Genomic DNA, 19271 nt, shown 5'->3' on the forward strand with positions numbered 1-19271 from the left:
AGAGTGCATTAAAGAGGAAATAGGTTTCTTGGGATATAGGATAAGTGGAAAAGGTATTCTGCCTGACCCAGGCAAGCTAGCAGTCATTGAAAAATTTGAGGCTCCCAGAAACAAGAAGCAGTTGAGATCAATGTTCGGTCTTTTCGGCTTCTATAGGCGTTTTGTTAGTGACCAGGCTTTTAATGCTCCCTGTCTTCACCTCCTGCTGAAAAAGAATACCCCTTGGGTTTGGACAGCAGAATGTCAACAGGCGTTTGAGGTGCTTAAACAATCTTTAATTAATAGTCCAATTTTACATCATCCTGATTTTGAAAAGCCATTCTGTATGTCTGTTGATGCTAGTGGCTATGGTATAGCTGTGGAAATATTCCAGGTAGAAATAGAGAACGAGCAGGAGGTGCACAAGACTATAGCTTTCGCAAGTCGATCTTTACAGGCAGCAGAGAGAAATTATGGCATCTCCGAACTGGAAGCATTAGCCATTGTATTTGGAGTACAAAAGTTTGAGCAGTATTTATTAGGTCACAAGATAATTGTTTACAGTGACCATAAGGCGTTGACCTTTTTAAAAACCTGTAAGTTGAGGAATTCTCGGTTGGTAAGATGGTCATTGTATCTCCAGCAGTTTGACCTTGAGGTTAGATATATTCAAGGGAAAGACAATCTGGTAGCTGATGGGTTATCTAGAAGTGCGGAGCTCTGTGATGACGCGGGGATTACAGCAACAGACCTAAATGAAGTCCGAATGTTTGCATTGCACGAAGTAAAGGAAGAAGGTGCATTAAAGAGAGTGATTAAGAACTTGAGACGTGAGCAGAATGCAGATGACCAACTGAAATTAGTGAAGAGCTATTTAGGAAATGCGAACTATCCTAAGGTTTCACAATACTATTGTTTGCATAAAGGTATTCTGTTTAGGAGGAAAAAGATAGGTGTTTCTGAGTGGAAGCTGTGCTTTCCCTCACAACATGTAGACTTGCTAATCGACTATGTACACCTGAGGTATGGGCACTACGGTGCAAAGAAGTGCATTGCAAAATTAAAGGAAAAGGTTGTGTTTGACAACATGTACCGCCATGTGGCCAAGCGTCTAGCATCTTGCGTAGTGTGCCAGAAGGTCCGTGCTGCTAACAGCAGAATACAAGGGGATATGCATTCAGTAGAGCCCACTGAAACCCTAGAATTACTGGCTTGTGATTTGTTTGGCCCTCTTCCTGTTTCGAGAGGTGGTTGTACCCATGTTTTTGTTGTTGTGGATGGATTCAGTAAATATGTTAAGCTATACCCAATTAAAAGAGCGAATGCAAAAACATTGGTTGAAAAGTTGGAAAAAGACTTCTTCGTGAACGTTGGCGTTCCGAAGAATTTGCTGTCAGACAATGGGCCTCAATTTACTTCTGATAGATTTAAGGAATGTCTAGATAAGGCCGGCGTGAAACATCTGAAAATATCTGCGTATTTCCCCCAAGGAAATATGAGTGAACGTATTATGAGGGAATTGAATAGGCTTTGTAGAACTTATTGTGCTCGAAAACACTCAAGTTGGGCAGAGCACATTAAGTATTTTGAGAATGTAATTAACAACTTAAGACATGATGCAACTGGTTTTGCACCATGCGAATTGATGTTTGGCCAAGAACCTCACAATGTGATAGCAGATATGGTAGAATTCCCTATTCTAACGCAAATATCCACAGACGAAAAGAAACTAAAGGCTAGGGCTAATATGAGAAAAAGAGCGTTGGAAAGGAAGAAGCGGCATGACGCAAAAGCTGTACCTACTAGCTTTGAAATAGGTCAATTAGTCCTTGTTAAAACCAAAGAAAAATCCAAGAAGGTAAATGCAGAAACAAAGAAATTCATGTTCGTATACCAAGGACCTTTCAGGATCATAGGAAAACCACATGCCAATGCATATAGGCTAGAATACCCTAAAAGTAAGAAGCTATTAGGTCTAAGGAACGTGATTGACCTAAAGAGATTCATAGGCAGCCAATGAAGGCTGTAGGGAGGAGGTTGTTCTGTAACCTCTACACAGTGTGGCAGCTGTGCAGTCCCAGCTGTGTGAGATCTTCTTTCCCTTTCAGGTCTCACTCATTCTTCATCTTTCCTATCCACCAAAATTTAGATCTCTTCTTTCAGACATGAAATTTTTCTGTCATGACTATCAGGCCATGAGTTATGTTACCATTCTATCTACCGATCAGTGAAGAAAGATACCTAATGTGATAAACTGAACAGTGACAAACAATAGAGAAGTATGACGTAATTAAGATACAAATGTATTTGAGTAACAATTATGTGTAGTACCCTGGTAATATAGTAAGTACAAAGTGTTGTTTGGTTGGAAATGGTCCATCAACAGTAATTTAAAAAGATGTATGAATTCGTGTACAAGCAGAATCTGAAGTTGTAATGAAACCTAGTGGATACATTAGAGCTAACTAATAAATAATAAGAAAGAGATTGCTAAGTGTTATGAAAAATATGCAGATAAGTTGTAAGTTTAAACTCACCTGATGTAGCAAGGAAAGGCAGTGTAATAGAAGTGAGCAGTGTTTGTGGTTGAGTCGTGAAGGACACGTCCCTGAAGTATTTATAAGGTTGGAGCTGGCCATTATTTTAGTGTAGTGTATGACAGGATACACCTACGCGTATTGAGGTTATGGGTTGGAAGCGTGAATGCGACCATAGGTACCCTTATGTTAGATGAGACAGAGCAGCTCATGGTGTCCTATAGGTTTAAGGAATTTAGCATTACGCTCGTCCATAATTATTTGATGCACTTTAGTGGTAGGTCCGAGAGAGACTACCTGAGGTTTCAGCATCCGATCGAGTGGAAATGGATTGCCACGTGAGCAAACTAATCAGCTGCAATACACTATGAATATGAAATAAATGTGCTATCCTATGCTTTAAATATTAATAGAGTGAGTGGTAAATAAGTACATACACTAGCAATATAAATAAGAAACATAATAGCAGACGTGAAACAGTAATTTTAGCTCAGCATAAATACACTTCAAAGTAAGTAAGACCCTAATTGCAGATGTGGAACTGACAACAGCAGAGGACCAATAAGTGGATTTTGTAGGCAACTAAACGTAGTGTGTTTTGAACACTCAGGACTGTACTATTACCAAAAGTTACTCACATATACAAAGAAGCTGAGAAAACAACCACTAATCATACTCATACTATCTCTAAGAATAAGATAATCAAAGATGATTCAGTTAAGTGCTTAATATACAAATGTCAGGAATGTACCGAGCATTGGTTCAGTGTTCCGGCCCAGAAATAATAAATTGACGTTAAATAGGATTCATGATTGTATGCCATGAGCATAGATTTTCTCTAGTACGTGACTAACGGCGTTTTGAGCCATTTATTTACTGATTTTATGACATTTAAGTAACCGCAAGAGTAATGTTGAAAAAAAGTTCTGTTAACTTTGTTCCAGTAATATATTGGAAGTTAAAATGTATATATCCCCATTTCATTGTGACCCACCCTTAGATATTAAGTGAACAGGGTCTGAGGCACTCTTTTGTTTGTTCTACAGGACAAACCAGATAATGGCAGCCTGGTAGCTGCGTGAAAGCGTGGAGTGACTTGGACACAACTCACAGTGACCCTCCCCTTTCCCCCATGTAAGTTAGAGAGAACGTGAAGGACGCACACCATAGCAACTTCCCCTCCTCTACCCTTGTGAATGGAAGTGTAGGACGCCAGCCAAAGCGGCTACAACCACGTGTGTAAAAATTATTTGTGAACTTTCTTTCAGGTTTAGAAAAGACTGCTAAGAGATAATCATCTGTTTATGTATCATGTTATTTTCTTTGAATTTGTGTATGTAAAAGTGTATTTAATGTATTTAATGGGTCTAAGATTTTCATAATTTTTCAATTATTATGTGTTTGTTGGTCTAAGGCAATATGTATGCCGAAATATTTCAGTGACTTCGCTTAAAATTTTGAGTACTGACATTGTTTAAAAGGCAGTGAACATGCCCACAATTTAAATAATTAATGTAGATAATCAGTTTTCTTTAATGTTTCTACATGTTTATATTTCAATTTTGATTTTTATAGGGAGTTAAATTGTACTCTTGCTTCCCTTTTTGTAATTAAATTTTTTTTCTCATTCATTAACATTCATAAACAAAAAAATTTAAGTAGAGGGTGATGTAGGGAAGCAGCCTACTCACGCTGTAGTAAATTCACATCAGTTTCCATTGTGTGCCAGCCAGTCTGCTGTAACTAGCTCTGACGTCATAAATGTTGCGCAATACCTTAAAATTCAAGCAAATGATCTGAAACTTTTCCAGCATGTAAGGAATAATACTAAATTAATGTGTATTAAATATCAGTTCGATAACTTCAGCCATTTTTGTAATTTGGACGTTTTTCTAAAAAAATAATTGGCGCAACAGAAAGGAGCTAGAGACTTCAAAATTTATATTTAGACTCATCTTTCATAATGATTTAATAAAAACGGTACTTTGGATTTCACAGGTTAAGACTTTAGTGGAAATTCATGATTTTCTGGTTTTCATCTCAAAACTGAAGGAAGCAAGATAGATTAAGTAGGCTAATAAATAAGGCTAGGATGTTTAGATTTAAATAGGTTGGAGGTCCGCTATGACTATGAAGATGTGAAAAGTTTCTTTTGAATACCTATAAAATTATAGCGATAGCGGATCTCAAAAGGACCAGTTCAGAGCTCATCTGCTGCGTGCAGCGTAACTTAATTATTTCTCTCGCCCAAGATATTTAACTTAGCCACGTCATAATTTTATTATAAATACTTACCTGCGTGCTAAATGCACGATTAAATTAACAGCTTCATAAGCCATCAGCAAAAGAAGCTATAAATTATTATGTAACTTGAAGTGGTGCGTTACTAGCCCAGCGGCCAGTCGTGAGAGCCAACTTAGAGCCGGCGTTCTCTTAGCCGTCCGCACCGAGGCTATATATATAAGAGCACTGCGCGAGTAAGGAAGGCCCCAGTTCTCTCCAGACGCTGAATAGCACGTCAGCTGTGTCGGGAGTCGCTTCGCTACGGTAGCGCTGCTACAAACTGCCTCGGGTGCCGTATTGAGTTACGATGTATACGCGTAACTGTGAAAACATTTCAAATGAAGGATTATTTTTGGAATGATTTTCATTATCTAGATTCAGTTTGCGTGTTGTTGTATTTTCATGTGCCGTCGCGGTACAGACATTCTACCAATCATTTTAGCGTGGCGTTTGATGAGATTTTCTCATCAAATTTTGGCGAGCATTCTTTTGACATTCAATTCGGACATTTATAGTTGCATCAGCGAATTAGACTCTGAACTGCTCTGTTTGTTAGGCTGTTGGGATAATTGTGATGTTATCAGTGAATTTCAGAATATACTCAACTATTTTGGAAAATTGTTTTTGATTAGAAATCCCGAACAATCTCCTACTTTTTCAGAGCTATAAGCTGCAGCTATAATAATATTCTCAGGTTAAGTGGGCACTAGGAACTCTCATTACAGGCTCCACGTTTCGTTAAATCACTTTCTGGGTGCCAAAAAGCAAAGAGAGAGCCAGTGTTGAGAACGGCGAAAGACAGCATTATACAACATTCCAAAAGCCGGGAAGTGCAGTGTTTTTTCCCACATTTAAATAACAAACTTTATTTTCACAAGCAATTTTGCTTACTCACTCGCCGCCCCACAAGTTTCATTCCCAAAAAAGAATCCACAAGAACACAGTTTTCACACCAGCCAGCATGCAAAAATAAAAGTGAAATAATACCAAAGAGTCTGTCTAGTCAAAGCACAAAGCTACTGTTTTGGTGGTCAATAGTCACCACACATTTATAAATCAATAATATTTGTCTCAAAATATAGTTCAAAGTGAATAACAAATGCAGGTATTCACACCCACAATACATGGAGGAAGAACCAGTTATGAATCATATATCGCCGGCTGAGAATCATTGATAATGAACACCAATACTCATGTATCAAGTCTGTAAGAAGTCTGCCCAGAAAGAAAGGTATGATGATGGTAACTTTGCACAGAATATCAAAAACTATCCAGTGGAAAAGGAATATTACAGTGTTAAATAATGTTATACATATTCATTGGTGTTAGAAAGCCTAATAAAAATTTCTGCTCTTTAAGATATATGTGATTTTGAAGGTTTTATACTATTGACCTATCTTATATTACATGTATACTCAATTACACAATGTAATCCTAAAGGATCAAATGAAAGTAAATAAAATAAGATTTTCTAGATTGTGAGCTTGAAATACATTTTGTAGGATAGCACACCTTATGTAAAACTACCATAACAGCAAATACTCTCACCCAAATGGCCATTTACAAATACAACATTAAAGATCTAGCTGTACAGGGGTATGGCATTCAGTTATCCTCTCTGAATGTAAATAATTTTTTCTATACATGGCCTCTCTTTTTGAAATATATAACTTGTAAATTTTTCTATACTTAATGTAATAAATGCACTACAAAAATATATGATTATTATATTTCTTATTGTATTCTAGGGACTACATCCAAAGGCAAGGCGTTGGAGATGGCTAATATTGAAGGAGTAGATTTGGTGATATACAGTGGTGCTGAGGCAGCAGGTAAGAATTGTTTAGTTGTTTACTTACATAATTAATAACTTTTAATTCATCTGGATCTTTATGTGTCATGTAATTTTAATTCAGTTGGACCTCTTTGTCAATGACAAATAATACACTCCAATGTATTACTAAACTAAGAAATGTCAAAATACACTGACTGAAAAAAAAATGGCAACACCAAAAAATAATTAATGTAAAGTAATGAAATTTCAGGAATACATTTGTCTAGGTAACAAACATAAGTCATTAACATAGCAAGATCACACGTTAATGTAAGTGTAAGATAAGCCATTGCAAATGAGATATGCTGGTACATTAATAACCAGTGTAACAGTATGATGTGCCAGAGCTATACGAAATGGAATAACATTGCTATGGGCGGAGCTGGTGTAGTACGCATTTCTGCCACTAGGTGTGTATAGTTCAACTCATTGCCAGTTCAGTGCCACCTGTGTTGCCAACCTGGCCCATTCCGTTGATCTGCAGTGATTGTTTTTGCTATCATGGTTTTGTTCTTGTTTCATTTTTTATTGTGGCAAGTTTAAGTAAACAATTTGCAGCTGTGAAGTTTTGTTTTCTGCTGGGTAAAAATGCTGCCAAAATGGTTTTAATGTGGAAATCAGTTTACCAATATGACAATATGAGAAAAACTCAAGTGAACAAGTGGTTGCTTGATTTAAAAAAGGCAACATTTCGACTGATGACAAACCTTGTTCTGGATGTCCAACTGCCTGAATTGATGAAAATATTGAAAAAATTCAAGAGCTTGTACTCACAGATGGTTGACAGACAACTGATCATCTGTTAGAGATTAGTGGGTTATTTTGGAGCTCGATTCAGTGAATTTGTGGCAGACAGGAGGCTGGTTCTTCCACTGCAACAACACACTTGCACACACAGCCAGCTGTATTAGACACCTTTTGGCTAAAAATGGCATGGTCCCACTGCCCCGTGCACCTTACTCACTTGACCTGGCTCTGTGTGACTTTTTCTTATTTCCACGTGTGAGAAGGGCATGAAAGGACACCAATTTGACAACTCTGAAGAAGTCAATTAAAAAAAATAAAATGAGGGAGGGGTGTCAACTGTTTCTAAAGATGAAAACAAAAAATGTTTCAAAGAGTGGAAGCATCAGTGGGGCAAAAGTACTGGCTATAGTGGAGAGTATTTTGAAGGGGATAAGGTTGTTTTGTAAACAATTTGAAAATATGTAGCTTTTAAAAAGTAATTCCAATTTCTTTTTGGGTACCCCCTCATACATTCTCTTGACCACCACTGCCAGCAGCCATGTACAGTGGCTACATTCCTGCCAAGTCTTTCTGCAAAATCACAGAAGCAACATCCAGCTTCCAATAGCCCTATTACGTGAACTTTTTCAAACTCAGTGAGGTGCTGATAAGGGCATCTTTGTTGCCTTAAAGGCATTCTTGACTACCATCAACTCACCGCCTTCAATCTCAAAGATAACTAATGCTCACGATTTTTGCTATTGAAAGCAAAACTGATTTGCATCCTCATGGTGGTGCTACTGTGCCACTCTTATGTAACTGGTATGAAATTTTCATAGAAATCACCTTTGTGATGTAGAAACATGTTTTACAACTTTCATTTATGTTGCAAAACTCCTTCTTGGTGTTGTGATTTTTCTTCAATCAGTGTAATAACAATGAAAACATTAATGAATCTTTGAGTTATCAAATTTATGTTATTGGGTTTTGTATTTATGTCTTGTATGCATTGAAATTATGAACATCAGTGAAAAGCACATTCAAAGAAGTCCTCTCAACCTGATTGTGAATTGTGTTTTATTCATCTCATGATGTACATTTGCAATCCATTTGGTTTGCATATAGGAGACATGTCAAAAATTTATAAAACAATTACAATGATTTTTACATTAATAAATAATAGCACTATAATAAATAATGACACTATAAGGATAACACATTGCACCCAGCTCAAATTTCCAGTTTGTCCCGCATGAATTCATCCACTGAGTAATAACACTTCAGTGTCAGTACCTCATATAGCTTTCTTTTAAGTGAACCTAAATTCATCTGCATCAACTTGTTCCCTTTTATTTTATTACAAAATTTCATTCCCGCGTATTGCAGTCCCTGGGCATACGGTCTGAGGTAGTGGGTGGGGAGCATAAAATTTTCTTTATTTTTGGTATCATGTGAATGGACAAAATGGTTTCCCTCAATAATTCATGTCTGGTGTACAAGACTATGATGATCTCATATATGTGTAGGGGTAATTTCACTACATAAAGGAAAACACTTGTGTGGAATTTATACTGTGAACGACCACCTTTATTGTACCGCACAAACACACTTGATACATCGTTAACGCGGGAAAACGAACACTCATCGTGTCCCCCAAAGAACCCCGCTCGTCAAGAGAATCTCTCAGTGTCTTGTCGACTATCGACTTGTCACTCCCACACAGCCCCCCCCCCCCCCCCCCCCTGAAGTGCGGAGCACCCGGTATGGTGGGGTACTTAAACTTCACCTCTCGGCCTGCCCGAGTGCGGATAGTGCGGGTGCTGCTTGCTGATTCTGTTGCTGCATTAGGCCCCCTGGTGTGGGGCTCATGTGGGACACAGCTGTCTGGTTCTGCGTAAGGTGTGGGTTCGTTGCAAGTTGTGTCTGAAGTCGTCTGTGAGACTGTCGTCGGTGCTGGCATTGTCCAAGCGGGTTTTACTCGCTCAATGGAAACTTTGGTCGACTTTCCCTGGAGGAGGATATCCATTGTGTGTTTGTCCCATCCTAGCACTTGGTACGGTCCAGTGTACGGTGGCTGTAACCAATGACGTACCAGGTCTGTGCGGAGCATGATGTGGGAACAAGTATCGAGGGACTTGTGTATGAACACTGGATGCGTGCCGTGCTGAGACGTCGGGGCTGCACGTAGTGTCTCTGCCTGCTTCCTCATTTGTTGCAAGAGGTGGGGTAGTTGTGTGTCATCTGGGAGAGGAACTGGTGCAAGGAATTCTGCTGGAACTTGGAGTGGTTCTCCGTATACCAACTCTGCCGAGGAACAATTGATGTCTGTTTTTAATGCGGTCCGTAACCCCAACAAAACCAATGGCAACGCTCGAGTCCATGAGTCCTCATGGCACATCAGGGCAGCCTTTAAGGTCCAGTGCCACCTTTCCACCAAACCGTTGCTGGCCGGGTGGTAGCTAGTAGTACGGTTTCGGTGGAAGCCGCAGAGTTTTGACAGTTGTTGGAACAGTGTTGACTCGAACTGGCGTCCTTGGTCAGTGGTAACGAAAAATGGGCACCCAAAACGAGCCATCCAAGTTTCCAAGAATGCACGTGCAGTAGTCTCTGCAGAAATGTCCCTGATTGGTGTAGCCTCTGCCCACCGCGTGCAACGATCCACTGCCGTAAACAAGTACCTGTAACCTTCTGAAGGGTGGAGGGGTCCAACCAAGTCAATGTGTACATGCCCAAAACGTGCCGTTGGGTTTGGGAATTGTCCTACTGGAGCATGAACATGGCGTCCCACTTTGCTACGTTGACACTGATAGCAGCTGCGGGCCCACTCCCGTGTATCTTTCTTGATTGAAGGCCACACAAAACGGTCCGTCACTAATTTCACTGAGGCATTGGTTCCCGGATGTGCCAGGTTGTGAATGCTGTCGAATACCTTTTGTCGGAACTGGGGGGTGATGTATGGGCGTGGTCTAACCGTGGAGGTGTCGCACCATAGCTTACATGGGCTGCAGGGGACATCCACAAGTTGTAAATGTAGGCCAGTGGACGGGTCCGCCAACAAGGATTGCAGCTGCGCATCTGAAGCCTGAGCCCTTTCCAATTCGGAATAATCTAACATTGGACTTATCCCATTAATACGTGAGAAATAGTCTGCCACAATGTTTTCGGCACCATGGATGTGACGCACGTCTGTCGAAAACTGGCATATAAACTCTATATGGCGGGCCTGGCGGGGGGGAAGATGAATCGCTGACTTTGTAGAAAGCTGCCACGAGAGGTTTGTGGTCGGTGTATATGGTGAATTGCCTGCCCTCAACTAAGGGGCGGAAGTGCCTGACACTTTCATACATTGCGAGGAGTTCCCTGTCATATGCACTCCAACGAGTTTGACTCATCTGTAGTTTTTGTGAGAAGAAACTTAGTGGCTGCCAATGACCCTTCACTCTCTGGTGCAGTGCTGCCCCGATTGCGACTTGGCTTGCGTCCACTACTATGGCTAGCTGAGCTCCTGGTGCAGGGTGTGCAAGCCCCACTGCGTTGTGAAGGCTGTTTTGCAGTGCCTTGAAAGCCGAGTCCATCTCGGGTGTCCATGGGAGTGGGCGCTTGCCAATTTTGTTGTGTCCGGCCAAGGCATTGTTCAGTGGCATCTGGATTGCTACTGTTCCGGGGAGGTGGCGACGATAGAAATTTATCATCCCTAGGAACCGTCGGAGATCGTGGTAGGTTTGAGGCCGTGGTAGGGTACGCAACAACTCCAGCTTCTCTGGCAGTGGGAAAATGCCCTGAGCTGACACTTTATAACCCAGGAAGGTTACAATGGGTTCCCCAAACACGCACTTGTCCTTGTTAAGTGTAATTCCATGAGCACTAAGCCTGCTTTGCACCTCACTCACGTGTTTCTGATGGTCAGAAACATTCTCCAAAAACACCAGAATATCGTCTAAATAGGCGAAACAATATGGTAGTCCTCTTAGTACGCTGTCTAGGAACCGTTGCCATGTCCAGGCCGCATTTTTCAGCCCAAATGGCATCACCAAAAATTCAAACAGCCTGAATGGGGTTGTCACTGCAGTCTTTGGTATGTCCTGCTCTGCCATTGGGATCCGATTATAAGCCTTACGGCAATCCAAAACACTGAATATGGATGCTCCGGCCAGTGAATGGGTGAAATCCTGTATATGTGGCACAGGGTATCTGTCTGGAACAGTTCGGGCGTTCAAAGCTCGATAATCACCGCACAGGCACCATGACCCATTCTTTTTATGGGCGAGATGCAGAGGAGAGGACCACGGACTGTTGGATGGCTGTATAGTTCCTTCCTGTAGCATCTCGTTGAAAATGGCCTTGGTTTCCCGCAAGCGATCAGGTGCAAGCCTGCGAACACGTGAGGAGACTGGTGGGCCTGGAGTTGTACGGATGTGGTGCACCGTCTCATGCTTCGCCCTGCTCTTTCTTGTTCCCTGTTGTGGTTTGGGTGTCACCTTTGTGGTTGAAACAGCAGGAGCCTGTTGTTGTGTCGTTAACTGTTTTGATGTCGTTTGAGCCATGTGCCGGTCAGCTTCCTTCGTTGCTGTGGTGTCCTCCCAGGTGGGTGCACTGAGGTTATCTACCCTTTGGCATGCATGAGAAGTCGGACGTCCTTGTATTCCCGGAATAACAAATCCATTGACAGAATGGATGAGTTGTGACTTGTGTAAATCCACGGACAATGCATGTTTTGCCAGGAAATCAGCACCTAGTATAGGTTGGTCGATATCAGCCATAACGAAGGTCCAGTTGCATTCTTCTGGTAGCCCAATGTCCACTGGCAGTGTTTTCTGTCCATATGTGTGGATGACTGAGTCGTTGACTGCTTTCAAAGTGGTTTCTTCAGTGCGTTTGTCTGAAGCGAAGAAATTTACAGGCAGAGTGCTGACATCTGAGCCAGTGTCGACCAAGAACATCCATCCTGTAGAGCGATCAGGAACGAAAAGTCTTTGTGAAACAGCGTACCTTACAGCTGTGGGAGAAGTCGATCCACATAACGTAGGCTCGTGCTGAAATGGGGGTGTTCCCCTTCCATGCGTCTGTGAGTTTAGGCGCAGTTGCTTGTTGTCACGGTCGGCTGCGCCTAAAGCAGGCCGTGGGATGCGTTTGGGTGTGAGCACGGCGTCTTACACTTCGTAGCTTGCGCGCCGAAGCGCTGGTGGAACCAGCAATAACCGGTGCCGTTGTTTGCGTGACGCGGCGGTCGCATCGGCTGGCGACGACGTGTGTGTGTGTCAGCTGCCGCAACGTCGCGTGGCTCTAGCCGCTGCAGCTGGGCGGTCAGCTGATCGATGGCAGCGCGGAGAGATCGGAAATCTTCGGTCGCATCCGGCGCTCGTCGTGCGGTCGTGGCAGCACAAGTTGGAGGCGCCGCGGCGACCGGTTCCGGCCGTGCTCGGCTGGTGTCGTTGGCCGAGGTGGTTGCGGCGGCGGCCACTGTGGCGTGCGAGTCGAACAGGGAGTGCGCTCTATCGGCTACTTGCAGCAACTCGTTTAATGGCCAGCCCTCGTAAGCAATTAAGGTTAAGCCCACCTGCGGAGGTAACTGCTGTTGCCATATGTGCAAAAGTAATGTGTCTGAGAACACGGAAGGGTCCACCATAGCACGTAAATGCCGGTAAAAGTCTGAAGGTGACCTGTCACCGCATTTCTCGTGGTACAGGAGCTGTGATATCCGCTGATCCACAGGTTTTGTACAACGCGAAATTAAAGCCGTCTTGAGAGTGGTGTAGGCTTGTTGTGGTGGGGATTGCATAATTATATCCGATACCACTGACGACGCACGTTGGTCCAGGTTGCATATCACTAGCGTGAACTGTTCAAAATCGTTGACTATTTGTTGCTGCACGAAAATGTTCTCCATAATAGCGAACCAAATTTCCGGACGCTCGGGGACGAAAGGTGGGGGTCGAATTTGTAACCGAGACGCGGGTGTCCCACGATCACTGGCGAACGGAAAGTGCGAAACTCGTGGGAGCGTTACCGACGCGGGTGATGAAAACGGGAGCAGTTTGGGTCTGATATCGGCGTGTCCTGCGCGCTGGTTGTGCGAGGCAATGTTCTGTGGCAGCAGCGCGGGACCCACCGGCACATGCGGCGCGGTTGGAAACGTAACGTCGTGGGCGAAGTCGGTTTGAGATGTACGCGTCCGTGGCACTGTGAACTGAGGGTTTTGCTGCATCGTGTCGAGCTCCTTTTTGATGTTTTGGATGACGCCGTCGATGTGGCGGAAGAGGTTCTGTGCAGACGACATGTCGATACGAGACGTCGTGGAAAATATCTCAAGAAACTTGCCTACTGTCACACTGCTTAGTTACGGGGTCACCACTTATGTAGGGGTAATTTCACTACATAAAGGAAAACACTTGCGTGGAATTTATACTGTGAACGACCACCTTTATTGTACCGCACAAACACACTTGATACATCGTTAACGCGGGAAAACGAACACTCATCGTGTCCTCCAAAGAAACCCGCTCGTCAAGAGAATCTCTCAGTGTCTTGTCGACTATCGACTTGTCACTCCCACATATGTATAAGGATGCAGAGTTAATATTTTAAGTTTTCTAAATAATGGTCAACATGGTTCTTTGTGATTTGCAGTGCACATATTTCGTATGATTTTTTTCTGTATTTTTAGTATCCGCACTATGTTTGTCGAGTTACCTCAGAAACCAATACCATACGTTATAATGGATTCAAAGTAGCTTGTACATGCTACTTTTCATGTGTCCATGTCAGTTGCAGTTGACAATATTTGCATTGCAAATGCAAAGCTGCTCAGTTTGTTTGCCAGGTGTTCAATGTATGCCTGCCAGCTCAAATTTTTATCTACATTTAAACCTAAGAATTTGACTGAGTCAACTTCTTCTATACCTTGGTTGTTGTGTACAATCTTAAGCTGCTCACATTTTGACTGTTTGGTTCTGAACTGCATCACGTGAATCTTACATATGTTTAGATTCAACCCATTTAGCTGAAACCAAGTTTCTAAGGTACTGAAGGTACTGATATCAGATTTGTGAATTTTTTCCGAGTCCTGATCTTCAACTAAGACAGAAGTATGATCTGCGAACAGAACTGATGGGGAGCTGATATGTAATGGTAAGTCATTAACCTTAAAAAAAAAAAAAAAAAGGACTGGGCCTAATATGGAGCCTTGTGGAACATCCTGAGACTTTTTTTTTCCAGTCAGAAAAATAATATGTGCCATTTTAAGAAATGCTAACTCTTTGCTTTCTGTTGGATAAGTAGGATTTAAGCCATTGTAGGGCACTGCCGCTAATGCCATACTTTTCAAGTTTGTAAGCAATCAAGGTCGCAGAAAATTCCAGCCACCTTATTTCTCTTGTCTAATGATGTAATTATTTTCTCAGTGAAACTGATTACTGCACCGAATGGTGTTTTTACCCTGCTGAAATCAAACTGATTGTTTAGAATGACAGAATATTTTGCAATAGTGTTTTTACCCTGCTGAAATCAAACTGATTGTTTAGAATGACAGAATATTTTGCAATAGTGTTTTTACCCTGCTGAAATCAAACTGATTGTTTAGAATAACAGAATATTTTGCAATGAAGTCTTTGATTTGTGCAACAGCACGTTTTCAGATATTTTAAATGGGACTGGGAGAATCGAGATAGGGTGATAATTTCTTATGATCTCTCTTGATCCCTTCTTGAAGATTGGTTTGACTTCAGCATATTTCAGTACCTCTGGGAAACAGCCCTCTTAAAAACATTGATTTATTATCTGAGCTAGTGGGTTTGCAATTCTATTGTGTACCATTTAAATAACTTTGCTGGGTATTCCGTCCAAACCAGCAGATTTTTTGTTTCTTAATGTTAGAATAGCATTTTCTACATCCTCCACAGAAATGTTTAGGAATTTGATTAAACCATTAAACGATGTTGTGAGTGAGACTCTGTCTCACTCACATCTCTTATCCAGATAAAATCAAGCATACACAGTAATTCATTATTGAATAAATAAAGTCAGTTGGCCAACACTGATCTTCAGAAAGTGCACATCCTAGAGCAGTTGAGAGAAACACACATATACAAATACAATAGCACGCCTAGCTTTTGGTACTAGAGGTTCTTTTTCAGGGGAGAAACGAGTAAAGCATGTAGAGGCATTATAAATGTGGCACATCACGCAAAATCCAAGTTATGAGGGCACTATTATGAGTGGGGTGGTGGGAGGGAGGATGTGAGTGTGAGGGGGGAGAGGGGGGAGAGGGTAATGCAGGAAAGATCACGTGAAAGTTCCAGTTATTTATAGTACAGCTTACAGTTCACAAATTGACCTCTTATTTGCTAGGCTGGACAAGCATTCACTACTAAAATTTTCTGAGCTGTGACTGTTTTTAGGGTAATCCCTGACACAGCTTGAGCTTTTTTTTTATAACTTCTGCAGTTCTTGTTTCTACAACCTTTTTTGCCTTCCCTACCCTCTCAGTGTAAACTGTGAACTACTTTCTGATATAAGTCTTCTATTTCAGATTTCTCACCTGATAGTAACTATCTCTGGAATGATACTCAAAAAAGTAATGGTGAAAAGGTTTACATTGCGAGCCTGAAAATTGATGCTACAAAACCAGAATCTTTCTTCACAGTGGGAGAAATATCTCTGACAGTCACTGATGACTGCACAGTGTCTGATGCAATATTTAATAATGTTTCAGACTATGGGCAAGCGAATATCAGTAAGTTCCTTTGCTTGTAAGAAATTTACTGTAATATTTATTTATTTATTTATTTTCTTAAATTAAGCTGTAGTCACGCAAGTATAAACAAAGATATACTCATTCTACATTTTGATCTCTCTGTCTCTCCTGATGATTTGAATGCAAGTTCTTTGACTGAGTATCACTTTTAAACATGGCTGCTGCAGCACAGAACTCAATGATCTGCACGTACATGTTAATACCCACGTCATTTAGATACTCACAAGTGCCATAACAGAAACACTTACCCATGTTCATGTTTTTTGTTCTCATTTAAAATGACTTACTGAATTAAAGGTACTACTAAGTGTGAAATACATGCACTGATTTATTTTATGAATGCCATAAATGAAAAATCCTCAAAATTCCTCGGTAGATAAGTTAAATTTATGGAGAAAACACTATGAGCAACAGCTGGCAAGGGAATGGATGAGAATATTTGATGATGACCACGCTAATGCCCATTATTAATTGTGAAGTAGGTGACTATCCATCATCACCGAAGACATAATGCAGAAAGTTGATGCAAAGTTTGATAGACACTTTACAAATTTGTCCTTCTCGTATGAGTTTTCATAATTTTTGAGAATTGTTCTGTATGAGATTCATGCAGAATGCTTTAACTACTGTCAATAGTGCTCCTGCTGGGTATTGAAAGTGCTGACTGATTTGAACAAAACCAATTAAGTAGCCAATACTTTCAATTTTCTTGAGTGATACAGTAATGATGAATTTTAAGCTGAATTATCACTGGAGATGGAACTTGGGTGGCTTGTGTTACATCAGAATCAAAACAAGATTCCATGGAAAGGAAACATTGGACATTGCCTCAGAATGTGATTATCGTGAAAACATTTTCAGTTTGAAAAAATGTGCACTGTGTTTTGGGATTGACAGGAATGTTGCTTGTGGATTTTTTTACTTCAGTGAAACTCATTCAGTTCCGAGATATTGTGCGATCTTTAACAAGCAATTATGGACAAAGGCATGGGAAGCTCAGTAGAGAGACTGAGGTTTATTACACGAACATCCCTGTCCACGTATGGCTCAACAAATAAATTGACTCATCATTTCATAAGATTAGATTAGATTAGATTAGATTTACTTTCATTCCAAATGATCCGTAGTGAGGAGATCCTCCAGAATGTGGAACATGTCAGAAAAACAACAATACATGACAAATATTTACAACTAAAATAAATAAGCTAATGTACCATTCCACAGGTCCCAAGTGGAATGATCATCATTTTTTAATAAACACTAAGAGTCATTTTACAAATACTAATGCACTGAATTTAAAGTAAAAAAGCTTTTTATTTATTTATAAGGTAATAAACATGTAATACAACTACTGTAATACTTATTGACAATGAACACATTACTGCACTGAAATGGTGCAGAAGTTAGATTATACTTACACACACACACACACACACACACACACACACACACACAGATTTTCAATGAACACATTACTGCACTGAAATTGAGCAGAAGTTATGTTGTACTTATATACAAATCAATGATATGAATATAATATACGGAAACATTCCACATGGTAAAAATATATCTAAAAACAAAGATGATGTGACTTACCAAACGAAAGCGCTGGCATGTCGATAGACACACAAACAAACACAAACATACACACAAAATTCTAGCTTTCGCAACCAACAGTTGCTTCGTCAGGAAAGAGGGAAGGAGAGGGAAAGACGAAAGTATGTGGGTTTTAAGGGAGAGGGTAAGGAGTCATTCCAATCCCGGGAGCGGAAAGACTTACCTTAGGGGGAAAAAAGGACAGGTATACACTCACACACACACACATATCCATCCACACATATACAGACACAAGCAGACATATTCAGAGGCAAAGAGTTTGGGCAGAGATGTCAGTCGAGGCGGAAGTGCAGAGGCAAAGACGTTGTTGAATGACAGGTGAGGTATGAGTGGCGGCAACTTGAAATTAGCGGAGATTGAGGCCTGGTGGATAACGGGAAGAGAGGATATATTGAAGAGCAAGTTCCCATCTCCGGAGTTCGGATAGGTTGGTGTTAGTGGGAAGTAACCAGATAACCCAGATGGTGTAACACTGTGCCAAGATGTGCTGGCCGTGCACCAATGCATGTTTAGCTACAGGGTGATCCTCATTACCAACAAACGCTGTCTGCCTGTGTCCATTCATGCGAATGGACAGTTTGTTGCTGGTCATTCCCACATAGAATGCGTCACAGTGTAGGCAGGTCAGTTGGTAAATCATGTGGGTGCTTTCACACGTGGCTCTGCCTTTGATCGTGTACACCTTCCGGGTTACAGGACTGGAGTAGGTGGTGGTGGGAGGGTGCATGGGACAGGTTTTAGACCAGGGGCAGTTACAAGGGTAGAAGCCAGAGGGTAGGAAAGGTAGTTTGGGGATTTCATAGAGATGAACTAAGAGGTTGCGAAGGTTAGGTGGACAGCAGAAAGACACTCTTGGTGGAGTGGGGAGGATTTCATGAATGATGGATCTCATTTCAGGGCAGGATTTGAGGAAGTCGTATCCCTGCTGGAGAGCCACATTCAGAGTCTGATCCAGTCCTGGAAAGTATCCTGTCACAAGTGGGGCACTTTTGCGGTTCTTCAGTGGAAGGTTCTGGGTTTGAGAGGATGAGGAAGTGTCTCTGGTTATTTGCTTCTGTACCAGGTCGGGAGGGTAGTTGCGGGATGCGAAAGCTGTTGTCAGGTTGTTGGTGTAATGGTTCAGGGATTCCGGACTGGAGCAGATTCTTTTGCCACGAAGACCTAGGCCGTAGGGAAGGACCGTTTGATGTGGAATGGGTGGCAGCTGTCATAATGGAGGTACTGTTGCTTGTTGGTGGGTTTGATGTGGACGGACGTGTGAAGCTGGCCATTAGACAGGTGGAGGTTAACGTGGAGGTTAACGTCAAGGAAAGTGGCATGGGATTTGGAGTAGGACCAGGTGAATCTGATGGAACCAAAGGAGTTGAGGTTGGAGAGGAAATTCTGGAGTTCTTCTTCACTGTGAGTCCAGATCATGAAGATGTCATCAATAAATCTGTACCAAACTTTGGGTTGGCAGGCTTGGGTAACCAAGAAGGCTTCCTCTAAGCGACCCATGAATAGGTTGGCGTACGAGGGGTCCATCCTGGTACCCATGGCTGTT

At 41.6% G+C, this 19271-nt stretch overlaps 1 protein-coding gene across 1 annotated transcript in view; it reads left to right on the top strand.

The window, feature by feature from the left end:
• Positions 1 to 19271, top strand: part of LOC126146144 (snake venom 5'-nucleotidase-like) — a 115468-nt gene that overhangs the window by 40070 nt on the left and 56127 nt on the right. Inside the window, exons 5-6 of the mRNA XM_049915606.1 lie at positions 6548 to 6631; positions 15887 to 16090. Of these exons, the coding sequence (XP_049771563.1) occupies positions 6548 to 6631; positions 15887 to 16090 (288 nt within the window). The remainder of the gene's footprint in view (positions 1 to 6547; positions 6632 to 15886; positions 16091 to 19271) is intronic.

The sequence above is a fragment of the Schistocerca cancellata genome, chromosome 1, assembly GCF_023864275.1.
Source record: "Schistocerca cancellata isolate TAMUIC-IGC-003103 chromosome 1, iqSchCanc2.1, whole genome shotgun sequence".
NCBI classification, from domain to species: Eukaryota; Metazoa; Arthropoda; class Insecta; order Orthoptera; family Acrididae; genus Schistocerca; species Schistocerca cancellata.